The sequence below is a fragment of the Oenanthe melanoleuca genome, chromosome 9, assembly GCF_029582105.1.
Source record: "Oenanthe melanoleuca isolate GR-GAL-2019-014 chromosome 9, OMel1.0, whole genome shotgun sequence".
NCBI classification, from domain to species: Eukaryota; Metazoa; Chordata; class Aves; order Passeriformes; family Muscicapidae; genus Oenanthe; species Oenanthe melanoleuca.
Genome location: NC_079343.1, coordinates 9,550,528 through 9,569,155, shown reverse-complemented (window position 1 = coordinate 9,569,155; position 18,628 = coordinate 9,550,528). Strand labels below are relative to the sequence as shown.

The following is an 18,628-nucleotide window of genomic DNA, read 5'->3' as shown; positions in this document are numbered from 1 at the left end:
CTACAAATTTCACTCTAGTATGGCAGGAAATATTTCTCTAAATTAAAAAAAAAAAAAAAGGAAGACAAATTTAATATTCCAGAGGAGCTCTAACTGATATGTATCAGTTTTTAATAAATAGAAGGCTATTACATCTGTGGTCCCTCGACTTGCTGTTACACACTCTGTTCCGACCACAAGTATGGCTTGTTCAGAGCTGTCATTAGTTACCCATAATAAAGGGTCTTTTGCTGCAAACCTTCTCTCCAATAACTACCCTTCACAGTGCTTCCAGTGTGCTTCATGACAGATAACCTATGCAAACAATCCAAACCTCACCCAATACTCTCCTGTGGAACCTCATTTAAACTAGAACAGCAACCTTCATCAGAAGGACACAAACACATCCAAGTGAGGCATGTGAAAATTTTAAGCTTAACTCACCTTTAAACACATTGCTTTGGACACCTCACCTGTGTACAAGACACAGTGTGTACATTTTCATCCAGCAAATGTTACTGCACAGAAATAATGCTACACAGTTTTTTTTCTAATATTTATTTTTTCACCTGCAAACTGTAGCAAAACATGATCAGCTTTATTATGCAGACAGGTATCCCTCTAACATTAGAGATTTAGGCATGTATAAATAGAAGAGCTCTTAGGAAAGGAAAACATTTTGAGAAATGAACAAACCTTCAATTTAACTTCGTGACTTCCAATACCAATGGTTAAAATGATGCAGCTCATTCATTCCAAGAAATACAACAGCACCTTAAAGTGGCTGATCTATTCCCCAATAACATTTTTCACATAACAATGTGTTAAAGTTACAAATACTGATATGCACAAATAGCTATTTTCTAAGAAAAATATGTACAGTACTGCAGCATAATGAGTGTGGTATCTGCAATAACTTATTAGCCAATTTTAATACACATGATACCGCTACTTTTTACCTGCCACTTCACAGGTTCAAGGATGTTACCACAGCCCTCTGTTTTGCACGTTATTACCTGGTGGGGGGTTGGTTTTCTTGTTTTTTGTGTCGGGTGTTTTTTTTTCTTTTTGAAATTTTTTAAAGGTACACAATGCAGGCTTTTATTTTTACTTCTTAAAGACTTCTTTTGTGTTTAAAGCTAATATCAGTGAAACAAGACAACAGTGCAAGAGGCGCAGAGATGTTATGTGACCACATAAGAGTTCTTTTGGGTAAAGTGTCTATAAGGCTATAAGAAAGGATTGGTTGATGAGCTTCCTGTTGGAAATTGTCCTGTTGGTGCACCAGCCTGGGGGGAAAAGGAACAAGGAAAAATAAGGCAAGTATTTAAGATTTTTTGCCCATACTGTAAATCATAAATGCAGAACATATTAAAAAAAAATAACCTGCTGGGGAATACTTCTGTTTTCTATTGCAAGCTGCTTTTTGCTGCTTCTCTGGAATTACACTACTGTGGGAATGTACATGAAAGTACCTCTGCTTTGATCAGAACATTCTTACAAATGGCATTATCATCAGAATAGTGAGCTGCAGTTCAGAGAGTCATATGCTGCCTTCCCTTATTAAAAGGCAAGAAAACCCCCAAATCTTTGTGTATCTCTAAATCAAGTGTTACAGACTATTCTTCTTTGGACATACGGAAGTCATTGACGTGCAACAACTCACCATAAAAGGGTTACTAGATACTCCAACAGCTGCAACTTGTCCAAAAGGAGTTACTACAGGCTTTGCTTGCCCAAATGTAGCAAAACCTGCTCCTTGGAAAGAAAAGTAAAAAATAAATTAATGCTAGTAAATAATGTTCAAGCAGTTCTTTGCTGCTGCTCCCAGCCAAAATTAAGTGTAAGTTTGGACTGCAGAATCAGCAGGACTGATTCTACTTAAACATGATCAGGAATGTAAGTGTAAAACACTGTGGCTGAGCTTTTTCTTTGTTTTCAACTGTTCGTAACTCATCAATTGCCAATTTCTACACAGGCACGTTTTTCAATCTTATGAGATCATATAAATTCAGGGAGAAAATGCTTTCCAATTTTTTCTTGTCTATGTTCTATGAAATTACACAAAGAGTAATAATGTGTTGCAGACATGCCAAAACAGCCCTTCTTGCCTAAAACCCATTTAAGCCTTGGAATACTTACCACTTTAGTATGAGATTTTGGTAAAATTTCAGTTTGATCATTGCACAACTGCAAACAGCCAAGTCAGAAGGCTCAACTACAGAGCCAAAATAATGTGGGAACTCCTCATCAACATTACTATCAAGTTCATGTAGAAATAAATATCCACCCATTATTGCCAACTTCTAGAGACTATTTTCTCCACGTTTCTGATTTAGACAAGGTTATCTAAAACATGCAGACCTACCATTTGGCTGTTGAGCAAAAGCAGTCTGTTGAGGGAAAGCTGCCTGGGTTGGGAACGTGGGCTGCTGGAAGTTGCCACTATAACTAGTAGGAAGACTGTAGGAGGCAGGAGTTCCAAATCCTGCCGGCATGCTCATGGATGCAGTACCAAATGTTGCTGCTGGTAGGCAAAAAATAACACATAATTATTTGCAAGAATTCACCTTTTTTTTAAATGAAACAAATCACTGTAAGGCCATGTTAGAAGTCTTCTAATGCCCTCTGTGACCGGACAAAAGTTTGGCTCAACTTCTACACCCACTGAACTGATTTGTTCCCTTCAATCACCACCAACTACGTGCATAATTTGCTTTTACATTTATGAATGGCATTATTTAAAATTTAGTAGATCGAGCACAATCAGATACACTTTCTGAAGAGGAAATTATTTTTTGTTCTTAGTGTTACCATATATTTCCTCCACAGTTTTTCTGGCAGAAGTCTGTACATGTAAGAAGCAAGCAGATTCAGGCAGCCTAAGCCCCTCTGTTTTCTCCTTATGAGAAAAGAATGAAAGGATTTTCCTACTTCAAGCTGCACTACAGGAGGTTATAAACAAAAAACAACCAGCCAAATCAAAGGGATACATGCATCCCCTTTCTTCATCCCATCTTTAATGTCTTTAAGGAAATTCTCACCATGCACATTATTTGCACACAAAGTTCCTGTTGCAGACTCTCTCACTGTTGAGGTAGAACTTAAAACAAAAAGAGCCCAAAACTTTTCATCTGATTCTCTGCTGAACATTTCAAGTAAAGAACACACAGCTCATAAGCATTTTCCCATGCCTTCAGCAAATAAACAGGAGCACATTAGGTGCAAAGCTATAGTAACAAAACCATTATTCAGTCTTTTGGGAGTTATTCTTGAAAAGACACGTGTACAGGAAGATTTTTGGTACAAATACAGACACTAGGTATTCTATATGCTAGTTAAACAGGACTTCTCTTTTGAAATATTACAAGCTACATTTTATGCAAGCTCAACTGTTTAAAAAAGCTATTAAAATTAATTTAATGAATATAGCTTAATTATCAGTTGAAATATTTACCCCAAAAGTATTCAAGGTCAAGACATCATACAAACAAACTGTTGACAAGTGCACACAAAACTAATGTACTAACGCTGTTTTCAAGTCACAGTGAGCAGAGGAGCTACTCAACAGCAAAACTGGCTAAAATGGCAAACAGAAGCACAACAAATCAGCAGGGGACTTGGGATATCCCAAAAGGCATCAAACTACTGTTGGCAGAAACTTCAACAATCACTCATTAGCACTATATGGTGACCATGGAGGGTATTGATAATGGTTTTGTTTTGGTTGCTCAACAGGATGTCTATGTATACTCTTCTCTCCCTCCCAGTTGCCAAATACCCACACCCCCTCCATTTTTAAGAAGTCTTCTACAATTCTTCGTGCAGAGAACCAGATAGCTGTCAATAAGCTTTTACAAGCAAGAACAATGAGCCACAAGAAACTTGATACCAAATGTGGCCACCTACCAAAATGAGCCTGAGGAAATATGTGAGAGTGCATTGCTCCCGAGAGGCCTTATGGAAGCCACAAAGAGACCAGACAATGTCAAATCATTTATACACTCTTGAACAGTCATTTCTTAGTTATATATATATAGAGAGAGAAATAGATACACATATATATACCAAACAGTTCATCAATAGCATGACCAGCAATAGATTAGTATTAGAAAACCATCAGAAATAAGCTCTACAAAACAGACCCCCAATGTATGAAATAGCAAAGTTCATGCAGGAAGAACACATAAAAGGACAAGCCATAAGTTTATACCTTACACTGAAAGGGGTTGAAGATTATCTTTACTTATAGATATTATCTCTGTCACCTAATATGGAACATCAGGATGCTGCCAAAGGCTTGGAACCTCAGCAAGCCAGGGACAGCTGTATAGAAGGATAGAGGTGCCATATTCAAAGAAACTTATCTAAAGATAATGATGATCCAAAACAGCCCATTTAGGAACGGGATCAAAATAAAGAAAAAAAGGTACTTTGGGCATTAAATATCTGAACAAGTTTAGCTGCATAATATCTCAAAAAAGGACTGAAAACAAGTAATTTCAGCAGAGGACACAAATTTATCAAATCAGTTTTTAACTCAGCCTACCTAAATCATTGAGCAAACCACAACTCAATGTCAAAATGCACACATCAACAGATTTTAATCTGTTGAAGTTCAGCTAACAGATAAAAATGTCAAAATTTAGCAGTTACTCTGGAGAGGAAAATCAGCATAACCTAGCAGCCATCTAAATCCAAGTTCATAGTTTTAAAGGAGTACAAGTTTGCTTTCTTAAAAAGTGATTAAGTTTTTCCCAAGGAATTACGATTCTACAGAATCCTCCCACAGAAAATTAATATAAAAAGTTAATGCAAAGACTAAACATGTGCTTTAAAAAGAGACACTAATGTACTGAATAACTGGACTGGTGAGGAGCTAACATCCCAAGAGCTTTGGTTTTACTGGTTCTGGCTCCAGCTCTTTGGTTTTTGAGAGCTTTCAACACTTCAAAATAAAGAAAAAAATTAAAAAGAAGCACTTTCAAGATCCCTGATTTCAGGGCTACCTGCTATAAAGCATGTTCTAAAGCCAAGGTTATAGTCTTGGAAGGAATTCAGCTGGTGATACATAGACTACAAACAGGTACACTCAAACAGATTTTTCATGGCTACCATTTGAAATCCGAAAATTGCACCTCAACACTGAGCAAACATAATACGTCAAATAGACTAGGGACAGATAATACAGAAAATCTTTAAGAAACAAATTACATATTTACAGGAAAAAAAGAATCACTGCAAATTTTTAAAGAAAGTTTCTCAAACACTCAATGTATTTTTTCCTAACCTGTTGCTCCTCGGCTATTGGTCTGGAATGGATTTGTTGAAGGTGCCACTGGGGCAACAGGGGCAGCTACAAATGGATTTGTGGAAGGTGTTGCTGAAAGACAAAAGACATTCTATTAAGTAAGTGTTTCTCTAACAGCCAATCTGATTCACATGAAGTCTATACAGCTTTTATACAAAGACACATAAATATCTAAAATTAGATGAAAAATTAGGAATGTATAAGAAGATACATTAAAAATACAGTTTTTTTGACAGGAGTATTTTCTTGTTAATAGTACCTTTATTAGCTTCAGTATTAGTGGTAATAAAGTAGAGCATTATCTAGTAAAAATTTGTAGATTGCTTGCTTACACTTCCTAAAGGGTATTAGTAACACTTCCATACCTCCAAATGGAGCAGGCACACTTGAGGATGCAGGCTGTGTCTGAGCAGTAGCAGCCACAGGTACTGTTCCAAAAGCATTGCTGGAAATAATTATACAATTCATTCAGTGAAGTCAGAATTGCTTGTTTAATTATTAAACACGATTTACAGTGACTGCTGGCATGTAAAAGAAAGGGGATGAACACTTATGTGCAGTTTGCAGACTGCAATGTACCTCCCTGATGCCAGGGCCAGACGCTCTCACTAGTGCTGAGCAATGGAAAGTCATCTCCACCAACAGCAGGAGAAGGAATATTGAACACTAAGACCAACAGCATAAAGGTTGCAAAGCAGAAGCCTTAGGGGCATTTGCAATACCAAGCCCCTAACAGGCATTTGGTATTTGTTACTTCAGTGATCTAGAAAAGAAATGGGTGGCACCATTTACATGAAAAATACATGATTTCTTTTTTCATGATCCTATGATTTTGAGTATACATGCAAGAACTCTGCACAGCAAAGTGCTACTATCTAACAGGTTTAGCATGTCATGACTAGAAAGGTGCAGAGAACAGTCCACTGACAATATTCCTAGAGTATGCTACCTCACAGTACTGCCATTATTTAAATCAAGAGATGCAGTTTCAGTAGTACCTCTAACCTCATTCAATGCTTCCCTGTTTACATAAGAACAAACAGATCTGAGAAACGACCTGAAGCTCTTGTGTGCTGCTGCTGCAGGCAGTGTGGCACTGAGTGGCACTGGGCAGCCCTGGCCCGTACCTGCTGACGTTACTGGTGGCAGTGTACGCGCTGCTGGAGGTGGCCGTGGAGCTGAACACGCTGTCCAGCTCTGCCAGTGCCGCGTACTTGTCTGAAGATGCACTTGACTGGTTGGGGGCTGACAGTGCAGGGCCTGCTGAGGACACTGCTGTGCTGAAGCCACTTCCCTGCTCACTCCCACCTAGAACCAAGGAAAGCAGATTAAACATACTGAAGATGGTTTCACTTTCTGTCCTGCTGATATTCAGAACTAAATGAAAATTCACAGACGGTTGCAGACTTAAAAATTATATATGCACTAGGGCATAGAGAAAAAAGTGTTTAACAAGCCATTAGCTATTAGAAAAACGTCCTACCTCTATGGGTACTCTGCAGCCCCAAAAAGCTTTTGTTTTCCTAGAAAAATAATCCATTCATCCTCAACTAGAAAATGAACAGAACACCTAACCTCAAAAAATCCATTTCAGAACAAACCTCTACAATATGAATGAATGTAATTTTTAACACATCATTCAAGAAGAACCACATTTGAGTAACACAATAACTAGCTTTTTCTCCCTAACTTACTATCAACTAAATCCAAATATCACTGCTACTATTTTATGGAAAACTAAAGCCAAATGATTTTGTGGCAGACAGGTAAGAAAGCTGCTCTGGCAGCCTTTTGCAACAGCTGCAGCTTTCCATTCCAAGAGCATCCACTATAGGTTTTAGTAAAATATAAAATATATATTTGTATTTTTATATGTTTTCATTACTGAAGTAATGATTATTTAGATATTTTAATTTAGAATTATTCGTCTTGATGGGAAATAGGCTCCCTACAAGCAGTCTTCTAATGACATCCTTTCGGAACAACGTTTTAAAACTTACATCTTGCACATTAAGGGTACATAGACACAAAATTCTACGGATCACTTAGAGAAGGGAAATTTTGAAGTACAGTTACAGTACTTTGACAATCACAGTCATCCTAATGGTAACTATACACACACAGAATAACCATGGCAAACAATAAAGTTTAATACCTTGCCCTGCACTGAAGATATTATCTAAATTAGCAAGAGCTGCATATTTGTCAGCTGACTGAAGATTCAGTTTATTCACTGCAGCTTTACTGGCTGCAGTTGCTGTGGCGTTGCTCTGAGAAGCATTGAAGGATCCAAAATCAGCACTGGAGGATTTGGGGAAGTTATCAAAGTGAGCAAAATTAGCATTCACTGATCCAGCACTTCCACCTGTAACAAATTAAGTTAAACATGATCAATCATCTAAAGTTAGAAAGTCTCTCCAACTGTAACTGATAGCACAATAACCCTCCCTTTGTGGTTGTGTGAGGCAACGTGTTTGCCTGCCCCATCCTACACATTTAAGGCTCTTTCCCATTACCTTCAAAGTTCAGTGGGCCATCAGAAAAAAAGTGTAATATATTGTTTGGACTGCATATCAGGCATAAACACCCCAAACTTCAAACTTTATACACTTTAAATCACTCTTATAATTTGATCCTGAAAACTATATGCTATTTTTAGCTATTAAAAGTAATTTCAATAATAAAAGCTTCCTAGAAAAAGATGTATTTGTCTTAATCTTTAATATTTGAAATACAGAAGCTTCATTTCCCTTCCATATGTGGATAACAAATATCTACTATTTGCACTTATTTAATGATTCAATGTTTAGTCATTTCAGATGTCAGCCATCATCCTAAGCAAAAAAAAAAAACAGTGCCTGGAAGTTCAAAAGTTGTATGACTTCATGCCCGGTTTAGAGAGTTTGGTTCTCTGTTCTCAAGAGTTTTAAACTGCATCCAATCAGGAAAGAGGCTAGGGGGAAGACATAACACATCTCTTCTATAATGAATCTCTACTGACATCAGAGATACATAAATCAATTTTAGAAATCTGATATGGGTCCACACAACTGAACTTCAGATCAATTATGACACCATAAGCTTCCATCTCTTCATTGTCCAGAAAATTTAATCTGGGCACATACTTAAATTTAAATGAGTTGCTCCACTAAGTGTATCACATTTTATAACAGTTGGCTGATGATTCCACTCATACTACAGAACTTTCTAAAACAGAAACACAACTTTCTAAAAGCATAAGCAACAAGTTGAAACATATGCAACAGTAGGAATGAAGTGCTATACTACAATGGCATAAAATGAAGCAAGCTGAGTTTTCCACTGCGTGGAACTTACTGTGTACAGCCTGGAGAGGAAAAGCTGAAGTAAATTCACCAAAACTGCAGCTAGATGAAAGCGTTCTGAACGCTGGACAGCCAGAAATTGTGTGTGGGTTAAAGTTAACATAAGAAGGGAGAAAGAAAATTTGAAAAAAAAGTTTAAAACAACACCACACTCAAAAGAAAAAAAAAAAGGAAAAGAAAGTCAGTCAGCCAAAGATCTAGACAAACAGCAAGTGTAAACTCAAGCAGAAGTTCTAAAGCATGATCAAATTAAAGGAAAGCAAAATAAATCTTAGCAATAGGCTCTACACATGAAGTCAAACATACTGAAGTGTGTGCATATGCTATACATCTGCATAGACACACACTTGTTTGGTACTGTGACATCCTTTTGGATCTACTGAAGTGCTTCTCTTAGAAGACAGAGTCAATTAAATACTTATTAAAAGCAGTAGAGTTTATTCTTTTCATATTTCAAGTGTAGAGCTAACAAACACAGTGCCATAAATCAGACTTCTGAGTAGCATTAGGGGGGGGGAAAAAAAAAAAAAAATCAACACCAAACACAAGGAATTCATTTTGAGTTTCCCCAGAGCTTCAGATGGCTTGATCGCATTAAAGCAGGCAGATGCAAGAAAAACTCAACTTCGGTACCTTCCAACATAAAGGTAAGGATTATTTCAATTAAGTATTTATCAAAAGTGCTAGGAGTTCTACCTGTATTTTGGGGCTGAAAAGGAGACTGACTTGCTGTGGGGAAACCTCCAAAATTACTCGAGCCACTAGACTGTCCAAATGCATCAAAGTTTGCAAAACCTGCATTGGCAGAGTTCTGCGCTGTAAATTGCAAAGGAACAAAACATGTTAATGGATATGGGAAATAAACACAAAAACAGACGTATTAACTGAATTCATGGTCATGACAGCTTCCAAGGGTTATGTCCTACCATGTGCTGCTTTTGACATGAAGAAAACACATTATTCTACAACTGAAAGTTGTCTTTGAACAAGCTTTCACCAAACACCTTCACAGAGCTGTTCACAGTTCATGCTACTACTGTCCTTCTCACACAAGCTCCTATTCACAACTGCATAATCCAGTGGAAACCACTTCAGCTTAACCCTAATTGCTTGCAGTGCTGGCTGCTCAGGAAAAAGCAGCCATAGAAGTACAGAATACCTAGTTTCCAAAACTAGAACTTGTGGGCTAAAGAAACATTTCTTTGTGAATAAAAATTAGAAGGTATTCTTGTAGCATACTGGCAAATTCAAATTCCTCACATACCAAGTGCTTCTTCCTCAGGTGAATTTTGGTTGGCACAACTTGAATAGTTTTGGCTAGCTTTAAAAATTCATTTAACTGGAAAATTCAAACTTTAAAAAAACTAAAACAGAGTAGAGAAATACGGAAAATCAATACCAATGACAAGAAGACAGCATTCATAGAGTGTATCCACAAAATAAAATTCAAGAAAATTTCAAACAGATTTTCAGTTTTCACCTTCTGTTTGTGCCATATATAGGAGAAAATAGAAGTTAACACTAATTTAATTTTGACCAGCTGGACATTCAAGCTTCTATAGATTCAACAGGAATTGCATGCCTAACTGGCAAGATCCAAAGAAGCCCTTGAACTCTATTACAAGCAAGAAAGGAAAAAATGTTTTTAATCAAATGCAAACCAAATCTTTCTATAAAGGTAACTTCAGTTACTATCTAAAGAAAACTCACAAAACACCTTCTGGAATAACAGATGGCAATACATTATATTTTTAGGTTAGAATTCGTTTATTCTGGAGAGATTTTGCACATTAAGTATATACCAAGAGAGTAAATTATGCTGATTCCTGAAGTACTGTAACTTAATAGTCAGATAGTGCTAATTAAAAGTTGTATTATTTCATATTATTACTTAATTTCTATTCAAGAGAATCTGTACTACAGATTTACAAACTAAAAGAACATTTTAATACAAACTACTGTACTCCACAATGCTGCTAACCTAAATTAGCAGGAAAATGCCTGCCCAGTACACTTGGGAAAGAGGCAAGGTTTGTCTGGACTCGATACCACGTTTAATAAACCATGTGCATAAGCATTAGGCTACAGAGCATGGTTTTGGCAGCAGGGAGCAACCAGGGTGCTCCCTGTGAGGGGAGAACAGAAGCTGCCCCCATTGCTGCTGCAGCACCAAGACTGCTCCACCACCGCCCAAAGCTAAGCCCACCAGCAGTGCTGGCTGGGGCACTGTGTTTGAAAAGGTTAAAAACCAGTGTGCAGCAGCTGTGGCAGAGAGGAGTGAGGAAATGCAAGAAAAAACACTGCAGACACCAAGGTCAGCTAAAAGGGAGGGAGGGACATCATCCAGGCCCATGAAGACTATGGTTAGGAAGGCTGTCCCACTGCAGCCCATGAAGGATCATGGTGGAACACACTGACACAGCAGCCTGTGGAAGAGCTATGCCAGAGCAGGTAGGGAGGGCATAAGGAGGCTCAAGCTCATGGAAAGCTGCTGCTGGAGCAGGCTCCTGGCAGGAGCTGTGGCTATTGGAGAGGAGGCCCCACTGGAGCAGGTTTTCTGACAGGAGTTGTGACCCTGCCTGAAAGACGGCACCCCATGGAAAGGGCTCACACACTCCAAGAAGTTTGAGAAGGGGAGGAACCCCACAATGGAGCAGGGGAACAGCAGGAGGAAGTAGCAACAGAGATGGAATCTTATGACTTAACTTCAATGCCCATTCCCCAGCCCCCTCATGAGGAGAAGCTAAAATGGTCAGGACTGAAATTACACCTCAGAAGAAGGGATGAAGATGCGTTTGGTTTTATTTTCTTACTATCCTACTCTATGATTAAGCATCAAACTAAGTCAAGTCTGGTTTGCCCAGTTACTTTCTCTTAACTCATCAGCTTTTTTGTCTTCTCCCCCAACCCTGCTGATGGGAGAGTGAACACATAGCCCTGTAGGCACCTGGAACCAGGCAAAGTCAACCCACCACAGCAGGAGAGTCAGCAAGGAGGGGGGGAAAAAAACATCAAAGTGAAAACAAGAACTTCCACCTTTGAAATGTGCAAAAAATTTGGACAAACAGAAAAAATTACCTCTATTGTATCCTCTGTATTGCTTCAAATAGCATTTTACGGACTCCACATCCCTAAACCAGTAGCTTTTTAATAGGAATAGATTAATAATTTACTCTAAAATGGAAGTGATAGAATTAGGATACATTGATCCTAATGCATCAATTGGACAGACAAGAGACCGATGTTTAGTTGACCAAAGAGGATTAAGTACATAAATGTCACTCCTAGAATAAGGGCAAGATTATTCATTTTAACCACTCACACAAATAGAAAACTATGTCAAGAATCTTAGATAAAATATCTTTTGGGTCCAAATGAAAAACTGGAGTGTATTACATTACAAAACACTTCATTTTACTGCATCAGCTGACACACAAAGGATGACTTTCAAATGAGCCCATGTTCAAACAGTATTGCTGTAAAGCCTCTTCAGCAGAGCACTCATATAAACCCTGTTTTATTTTATGCAGTAAAGTTTCAACTTTTGTAAATGTGGCACAAAGTTAAAGACCAGGTAAGACTTGTACCTTCCTGAACCTGGACAACACATAGATTGCCAATTCCACAATGCAGTTCTCCACAAAAAAACCCAAGACCAATCCAAAGTAAGTTCAGGAACTGCAGGGTGTTGCAGACTGCCATGGATTTACAGCTGCTCTTACACTGCAGACCAACGAGGCAGTACAAAAGCCAGCTGGCTACAGCCAGGGATGACAACACCAGTCATGGCAATGCCAGCTGCTCCTACAATCTGCAGTTTTTTCTGTGAGGTTTGCACTACCTGGTATGCAATAAAGGCATGAAACACTGCAAAACAGAAAAAAACTAAAATAAAATCCACATATATCCAAAGCAAAAAAAAAAAAAAAAAAAAAAAAAAAAAAAAAACCAACAACAACAAAAAAACCTATAAAATAACTCTCATACTATTTTGCTTTTTCCTATTCTAAAGCCTCTTCTCCCATGTTAACTGTGATAGAGCTGTGCTGTGTCACTGCACCTTTGTAAAATCTTTTGTGCAGATCATCTATTCCATTAGCTTATAAGAAATCTATGTGCCAAAAATTTGGATCCTTATTGTTATTACCAATCTCTAAATTACAGACAAATCAGTCATTACCATCTTCAAAATCTTGATCTTGAGGAAATTAAAAACTTTGCTAATTAAATACCGACAGTAAACATAAGGTCAGTATGTTTCTCCTTCAATAAGCAACAACATCCTGAACCAGCTTAATACAGTAAGGAACTTGGAAAGCAAAAATATATCACTAATTACAGTTCCGGCAAAATTTTCAAGATCTACACCCACACTTCACCGATTACAGCACAAGTTTGTTAATATTTTCCTATCAGCTGCTGCACTCAGTGTTATACTGAAGGATCATAAGTTTGAGGGTCTCTTCAGTGATTTCTTTAGATAGTATTGCATACAGGAAAGGGAAAAAGTCCATCCCTTATACACATAGCTAAAACCAAGCCCGAAAACAAGAACACCAGACTATAAACTTCGAGAAAGTAGTGCTGGCTAAAGTGCAAATTCCCCCATCCTCCACTGCAGTGTGTAATTGCTAACAAAAATTACATGTATATACAGCTCCTTAATGAGCATTTCAAAGTCATTTTTGCCAAAGCTGGCAGACTGATCAACCCTCCTGGTGTTCCAAAGGAAGATCTGTAACATTTTGTTATTCATTTCACTAACACTACCCAGTACTTACTGCACACAAGACAAGCTTAACATGGATTTTACTACAGCAAGTCAAAAAACACCCTCAGGTAACAAGTCTGCAATACACGTTCAGCTATCGTACACTCAGAATCAGGCTTCTGTCTTTTAGAAACTGATTTACTAAGCCTGAAACTGCTTTGGGCTCTAAAACTTATGGTAGGAAGTCATGGGTATGACCACAATGCTTAGTTTGTTATGAGAAATTAACAGATTCTCTCCTCAGATTGTATTTATTCTGGAGTGTTCCTATGGCTTTTTAGCCTTTTAAAAATTATTCAGCGGAGATGCAGTGGAATTTTATCTAGATTTGGAATACAGTATTGAAATATTGCTTTAATGGAATTTTCATCTCCTAAAAAGCACTAAGAACAATTAAGTGTATATGAATAAAGAATCATTCAGTAACAAGTTTGGAGAGAAATTATTAGAAAGAATTAACCATCTGCAGCCCTTTCAGTAACACTGTACAGCATCAGCCAGTCAGCACAAGTTCTCCCAGCCAAACATACCTCCAAAATTATGCTTAATTTTAAATCTAATTTTAATGATTTCAAAGAATACACAGAATCAAAATTGCTGTTGCAGTGTTACTGAATTCAGCCATTTACTTCACAACATTAATTTGGATAAAATCTTGGCATTTTGCTCGGTTCCTCAAGTGTGAGCCTTAAGTCCTGTCCATGACACTTTATCTTGGCCATTAACAGTTTCAGGACTGATTTGCAAGAAATCTCTTATTCTGGGTGGCTTAGCAGCATCACAGTTTCTCTCAGAACAACTAGATGAAAAGCTCATTCAGACCAGGCAGGCAAAGGTACTTTCCCACAGCTACAAGGCAAGTTAGCAACAACAAACTTCAGTGACCACAGAATTGACTTTGTCTTTAGGATTCACTTCTATGGCTCTTGGTCTTTGGCTGGAAAAAAACAAACCCTGAGGGTTCAATATACTTTACTGAAGTCATCCTCTAAGAATTCAAGGCCTATCCCCTTTTCTCAGTCAATACATATGCTTGTTTATTCTTCCTGCCCACATGGGCAGTACTCAGCTTTCAAACAGACACACATACACAAAAGAGGAGATCACTCTTTAAACTGGGCAAGCCTTGGTTTTTCTTTTGACAAACTGGCAGCTATTATCAATGCATTCGACTCCTTTAAAGTCTCTGTATCTGCTTGCTCTTCATGAATGCTCTTCCTAATAATTTTCAGAAAGAAGCTTGAAGGTCTAATATCGGCTTTTCCCAACATCTTATTACTCATCCTCTCACTCTCTCCCTCAAAGACACCTGAAGTTTAGTGTAGGCAGAAACAGTGTAATCATACATATCCTAGGGAATAGCTATAACAACTCCCACTTCCAAAAGTAGAATTGTCAGTCTTCATGTCTTCAATCTTTCTTTATAAAGACCTGAAAAATCTTGAGCAATACAACATTCCTAAGGCACGGAGATTACATACACCTCAAGAAGTTTAGTCAAAAGCCATCAAAACCAAAACTATAGTTTGAATATTTAAAAGACATACAGTGGTCCAAATACCTACCTGTATGACTGTTGAAGTGTGCAAAATTAGCAAAATTCGCTGTAGCATTGGACTGAGGAGGAGCAGCAGCAAAGATATCTGAGCCAAGGTCACTGAGGAGGTCAAATTGTTTCTTTTCTTGTTGCTGCTGTCCTTGAGATCGAACTACAACAGGAGACTACAAACAAGATTTCAATTAGCTAGTACAAAAAGGTGATGTTTTACCAAACTGACATTTACAAAACATGAGAAAGCAAGACTTATTTCTTTAACAAGGCATTTATTCCTGAAGTTTAAGATGCTGTATGTAGCACACACCTTCCTGCTATAGTATGAGGAAGACAACTTATACTACTACTTTGGCTTTTAAAGGAACTCTGCAGCAGATTTACAGAGTTTAACAGCACCCACAATAAAGTAGCAATATATCATTAGCAACTTCAAATTTTGTATTTCAAACTGAAAACACTGTACAAATACAATCACTACATTCTGAAAAAATCTTTGGAATTCAGTATAAGGAGAGAAAAATTGAATAATTTCATAGTAAGGATTGAAGTTGCAATTTTCCACTGTTTGAGTTGAAAGAGGTCCATTCAAGAGTTGCCTGTATCCTGATGGCAGTTTTCAAACAGTCTTCCCTTCAAAAATCTAAGTACACAGTGTTGTTTGATTTTACATTACAGTGCAGAGACTCCCCCTGAAAGCCACTTAAGACAGTTTCAGAATGCATAGGAAGCAATAATAAATATGACATGCTTTCATCCACATATTCACTGCTAATTCTCATGGTTTAACACCATCAGTCATTTTCTTATTCTCAAAAGGAAAAAAGAAAAGATGAAAATACAACATCAGGTCCAAACTTTTATTTATGCAAAAGACAATCAATTAATCCTATCACACCGGAAAACTCTGCTTACTGAAAATAACCACTGAAAAATCAATTTGGTCAATAGAAACAGACTTCATTTAGCACCAGATCTGCAAATATGTATGTACTTCAGTAAAATATACAGAATACAGTGACTACATTAGTTCCTACAGATCACAGCAGTTGTTATTGCAAGAATTTTTGTGCTACTGAAGGAGTAACACAGGCTGCAGAACAGTTCTGTGCTCCTCAGCAGTCATTACTCACTTGGCTAGGTGTGCCCTTGTTTAAGTGCAGTGCAGGTGCAGCCTCTCCCAAGAGAGATTTGAGTGGCTTCACCTCAGGTGTGCTGCTTGTACTACTGGCAGAAGACCCCGATATGGATGCATGGACTGATGCCACCACCTTTGCTTGCTCTGGAGGAACATACCTACAATCATAAAGAGCAATGGTTTTTACAAGTTTCATGTGAGAAGCTCTTAACTCTGAAGTTGAGAACTGGCAGATCCCAGCTTTGCTACCAAAACCCCAATCCAGCAATAGATTCTATCAGTAGTTTGTAAAGTACCCATTCTTTAAATATGCCAATTTTTTTTTAATGGACTAGAATTTAAAGTCATCAATATTTTTAGCACTTATTCAATACAAAACATGTCTTTCCCATACTAATAAACAGGATGGGAAATAATAATGTGCAAAACTGTTACTTTACACAGTTGTTGACATCCTCTTAAGCCATTTCTGTTCCATCAACATGAACATTGAGAAACTTCTTTAGTTTTTCTGCTTTCTATAGGAGGTTTAAATAAAATTCGGAAATCATTTCACTTTACAGAGCTGTGTAATCTAGTCTGAAGAGCACACTCAAAATCTTCACTTCTCATCATAGAGACAATCTTTATAATAGTAAAGGTATCTTACCATCTTTTCTTTTCATATTTTTCCTGTAGAAATTCCTTTACTTTTTGTGGATCCCTGAAATCTGGAATTGCTGATGATCTATCATCAAATAGGCCTAGCCAAATCTGTTTGCACACCTTAACAAAAAAAAACAAACCACAAGACAGATTGATCAGAGAAAATACCTTAACTTAAAACCTATTTAAGTTTACTACTGTTAATACATTAAATCATTAAAGTGTGTGTGCGTATAATTTACATTCCAGACTGAGTTGCTGTAACAACTGACTGGTGCACTATGTACCCGCCTAAATATGTAAAGTTGCCTGTCACAGCAGGGCAAGCAGATCCCAGCATCCAATTTCACAATCCAACACTCCTTTTACAAAACATTTGTACAATGTACTCATGAAATGCAAAGCACCTGATTTCTACTTGTAATCTTTAAAATTCTTCTCCTTCACCTAATTCTACACATTCCCTTACTGGACTTCAAGGCTTAAACTGTTTCAACAGATTCCATATGCCCTAAGCCTCAAATGGTAGATTTTAAAGTATCCAAGGTTCAGTATTCATACATTTAATTACTATTTGAGTAGAATAACTGTTTTTCCAACAGCCTTTCTTACCATGATGCAGTTTCTACAATACCATATATTGTGATGGTATGAGACAGTGGGTAAAAATACTCTTGCTCCAATTTCATTTTCCAGTTGTAGTTGTGAGTGAGCAAAAGCTGAACCACTTGTAAAATTTTCATTTTGCTCAAACTTAAATTCCTGAGCAAAACAAGAGGAAAGGTGTTCTCCAAACTAAACAAGAGTAGGAGTTTAAACTTGATTTAAGTCCTTCCGACTATTCTGCAAGTAACCTGAATATGCATCCAAACAATAACACCAAACATCACAGTCCCCTCTTAATACAGGTTTCTTCCAGAGAAGCAGAGTCAAAAAACCTTTGTTTTTATGATGCATACCCTTTCTTCCCACACCCTTTCTGAAATAGCCCTGACCATCCCTCTTGCATGCCTACTACAAGCATACTACAAACATCCCTGCAAGTGTCAGGTTTTCAACATTGTCCCCAGTGACCTTCAGGAGAAGCACAGGCTCTAACAACCAAGAGCTGCAAAACTGACTGCTTTGAAAGCTGGTAAATCAAGGTAGAAGCTGTGATACTCCTACTTCAGCATCTTCCCCAAACTAGCTGGCAGACATGATAAATCTTATAGGTCATTTCAAAGATTGCTCAGGCCTAGAAAGACCAGGCAGATATCCTAACTACATATTTCTAAACAGCTCTAATAGTTCTAAATAGCCAATTCCATATTCAACACCTAATAGTCCTTATTACCAACATCATCATCATCTATTGGATAGAGACAATAACAGGAAATAGATCTAATGATCAAAAGATACTTTTAAATTTAAATTACTTTTAATTTATATAGCTGATATAGAGCTAAGATCAGTAATTTCTACCTCAAATGAACACAGCAATTCTGTATTCATTCTGCAATTGTATTCGACAAAAGGGTCAAGTTCAACGCTCTGATTTGAGATCTCAAAATTAAAATCACTTACACTATAGTAATAGATAAAATGAAGCTTAATATATATGTTTAATACCTCTTTATACAAACCTAGAAAACAAACTTAGTAAAAAAAGTCACAAATCTGTTTTAAAGTAAAGACTAATATCAAGAATCACTGTTTTAACAGTACCAAGCTTTCACTACTTTTTGGTGGTAAAACGTATAAAATCAGAATATTTATGTGTGTAGCTTTAAACTTGCAGTGAATAGTCTGAGATGAGCCAACAGTAGTATTTCCATACTTAGATTTGTGAGTATAACTATACAAGCAGCAGTCATATGATTGCTAGGAGGAAGAGAAGTCCTGCTTG

At 37.4% G+C, this 18,628-nt stretch overlaps 1 protein-coding gene across 4 annotated transcripts in view; it reads right to left on the bottom strand.

Annotated features, from left to right (window-relative positions):
* Positions 1-838: 838 nt before the first annotated feature.
* Positions 839-18,628, bottom strand: part of AGFG1 (ArfGAP with FG repeats 1) — a 35,608-nt gene continuing 17,818 nt past the window's right edge. For 2 of the 4 annotated variants that reach the window (XM_056499267.1, XM_056499270.1), the window contains exons 3-14: positions 16,745-16,860; positions 16,091-16,253; positions 14,971-15,127; positions 9,331-9,450; positions 8,627-8,698; positions 7,446-7,655; positions 6,418-6,598; positions 5,656-5,735; positions 5,270-5,362; positions 2,348-2,506; positions 1,646-1,737; positions 839-1,268 (exon numbers count right to left, since the gene is read on the bottom strand). In XM_056499267.1, the coding sequence (XP_056355242.1) occupies positions 1,209-1,268; positions 1,646-1,737; positions 2,348-2,506; positions 5,270-5,362; positions 5,656-5,735; positions 6,418-6,598; positions 7,446-7,655; positions 8,627-8,698; positions 9,331-9,450; positions 14,971-15,127; positions 16,091-16,253; positions 16,745-16,860 (1,503 nt within the window). In that variant the 3' untranslated portion in view covers positions 839-1,208. The remainder of the gene's footprint in view (positions 1,269-1,645; positions 1,738-2,347; positions 2,507-5,269; positions 5,363-5,655; positions 5,736-6,417; positions 6,599-7,445; positions 7,656-8,626; positions 8,699-9,330; positions 9,451-14,970; positions 15,128-16,090; positions 16,254-16,744; positions 16,861-18,628) is intronic. The other 2 variants (XM_056499268.1, XM_056499269.1) reach the window with 2 other exon arrangements.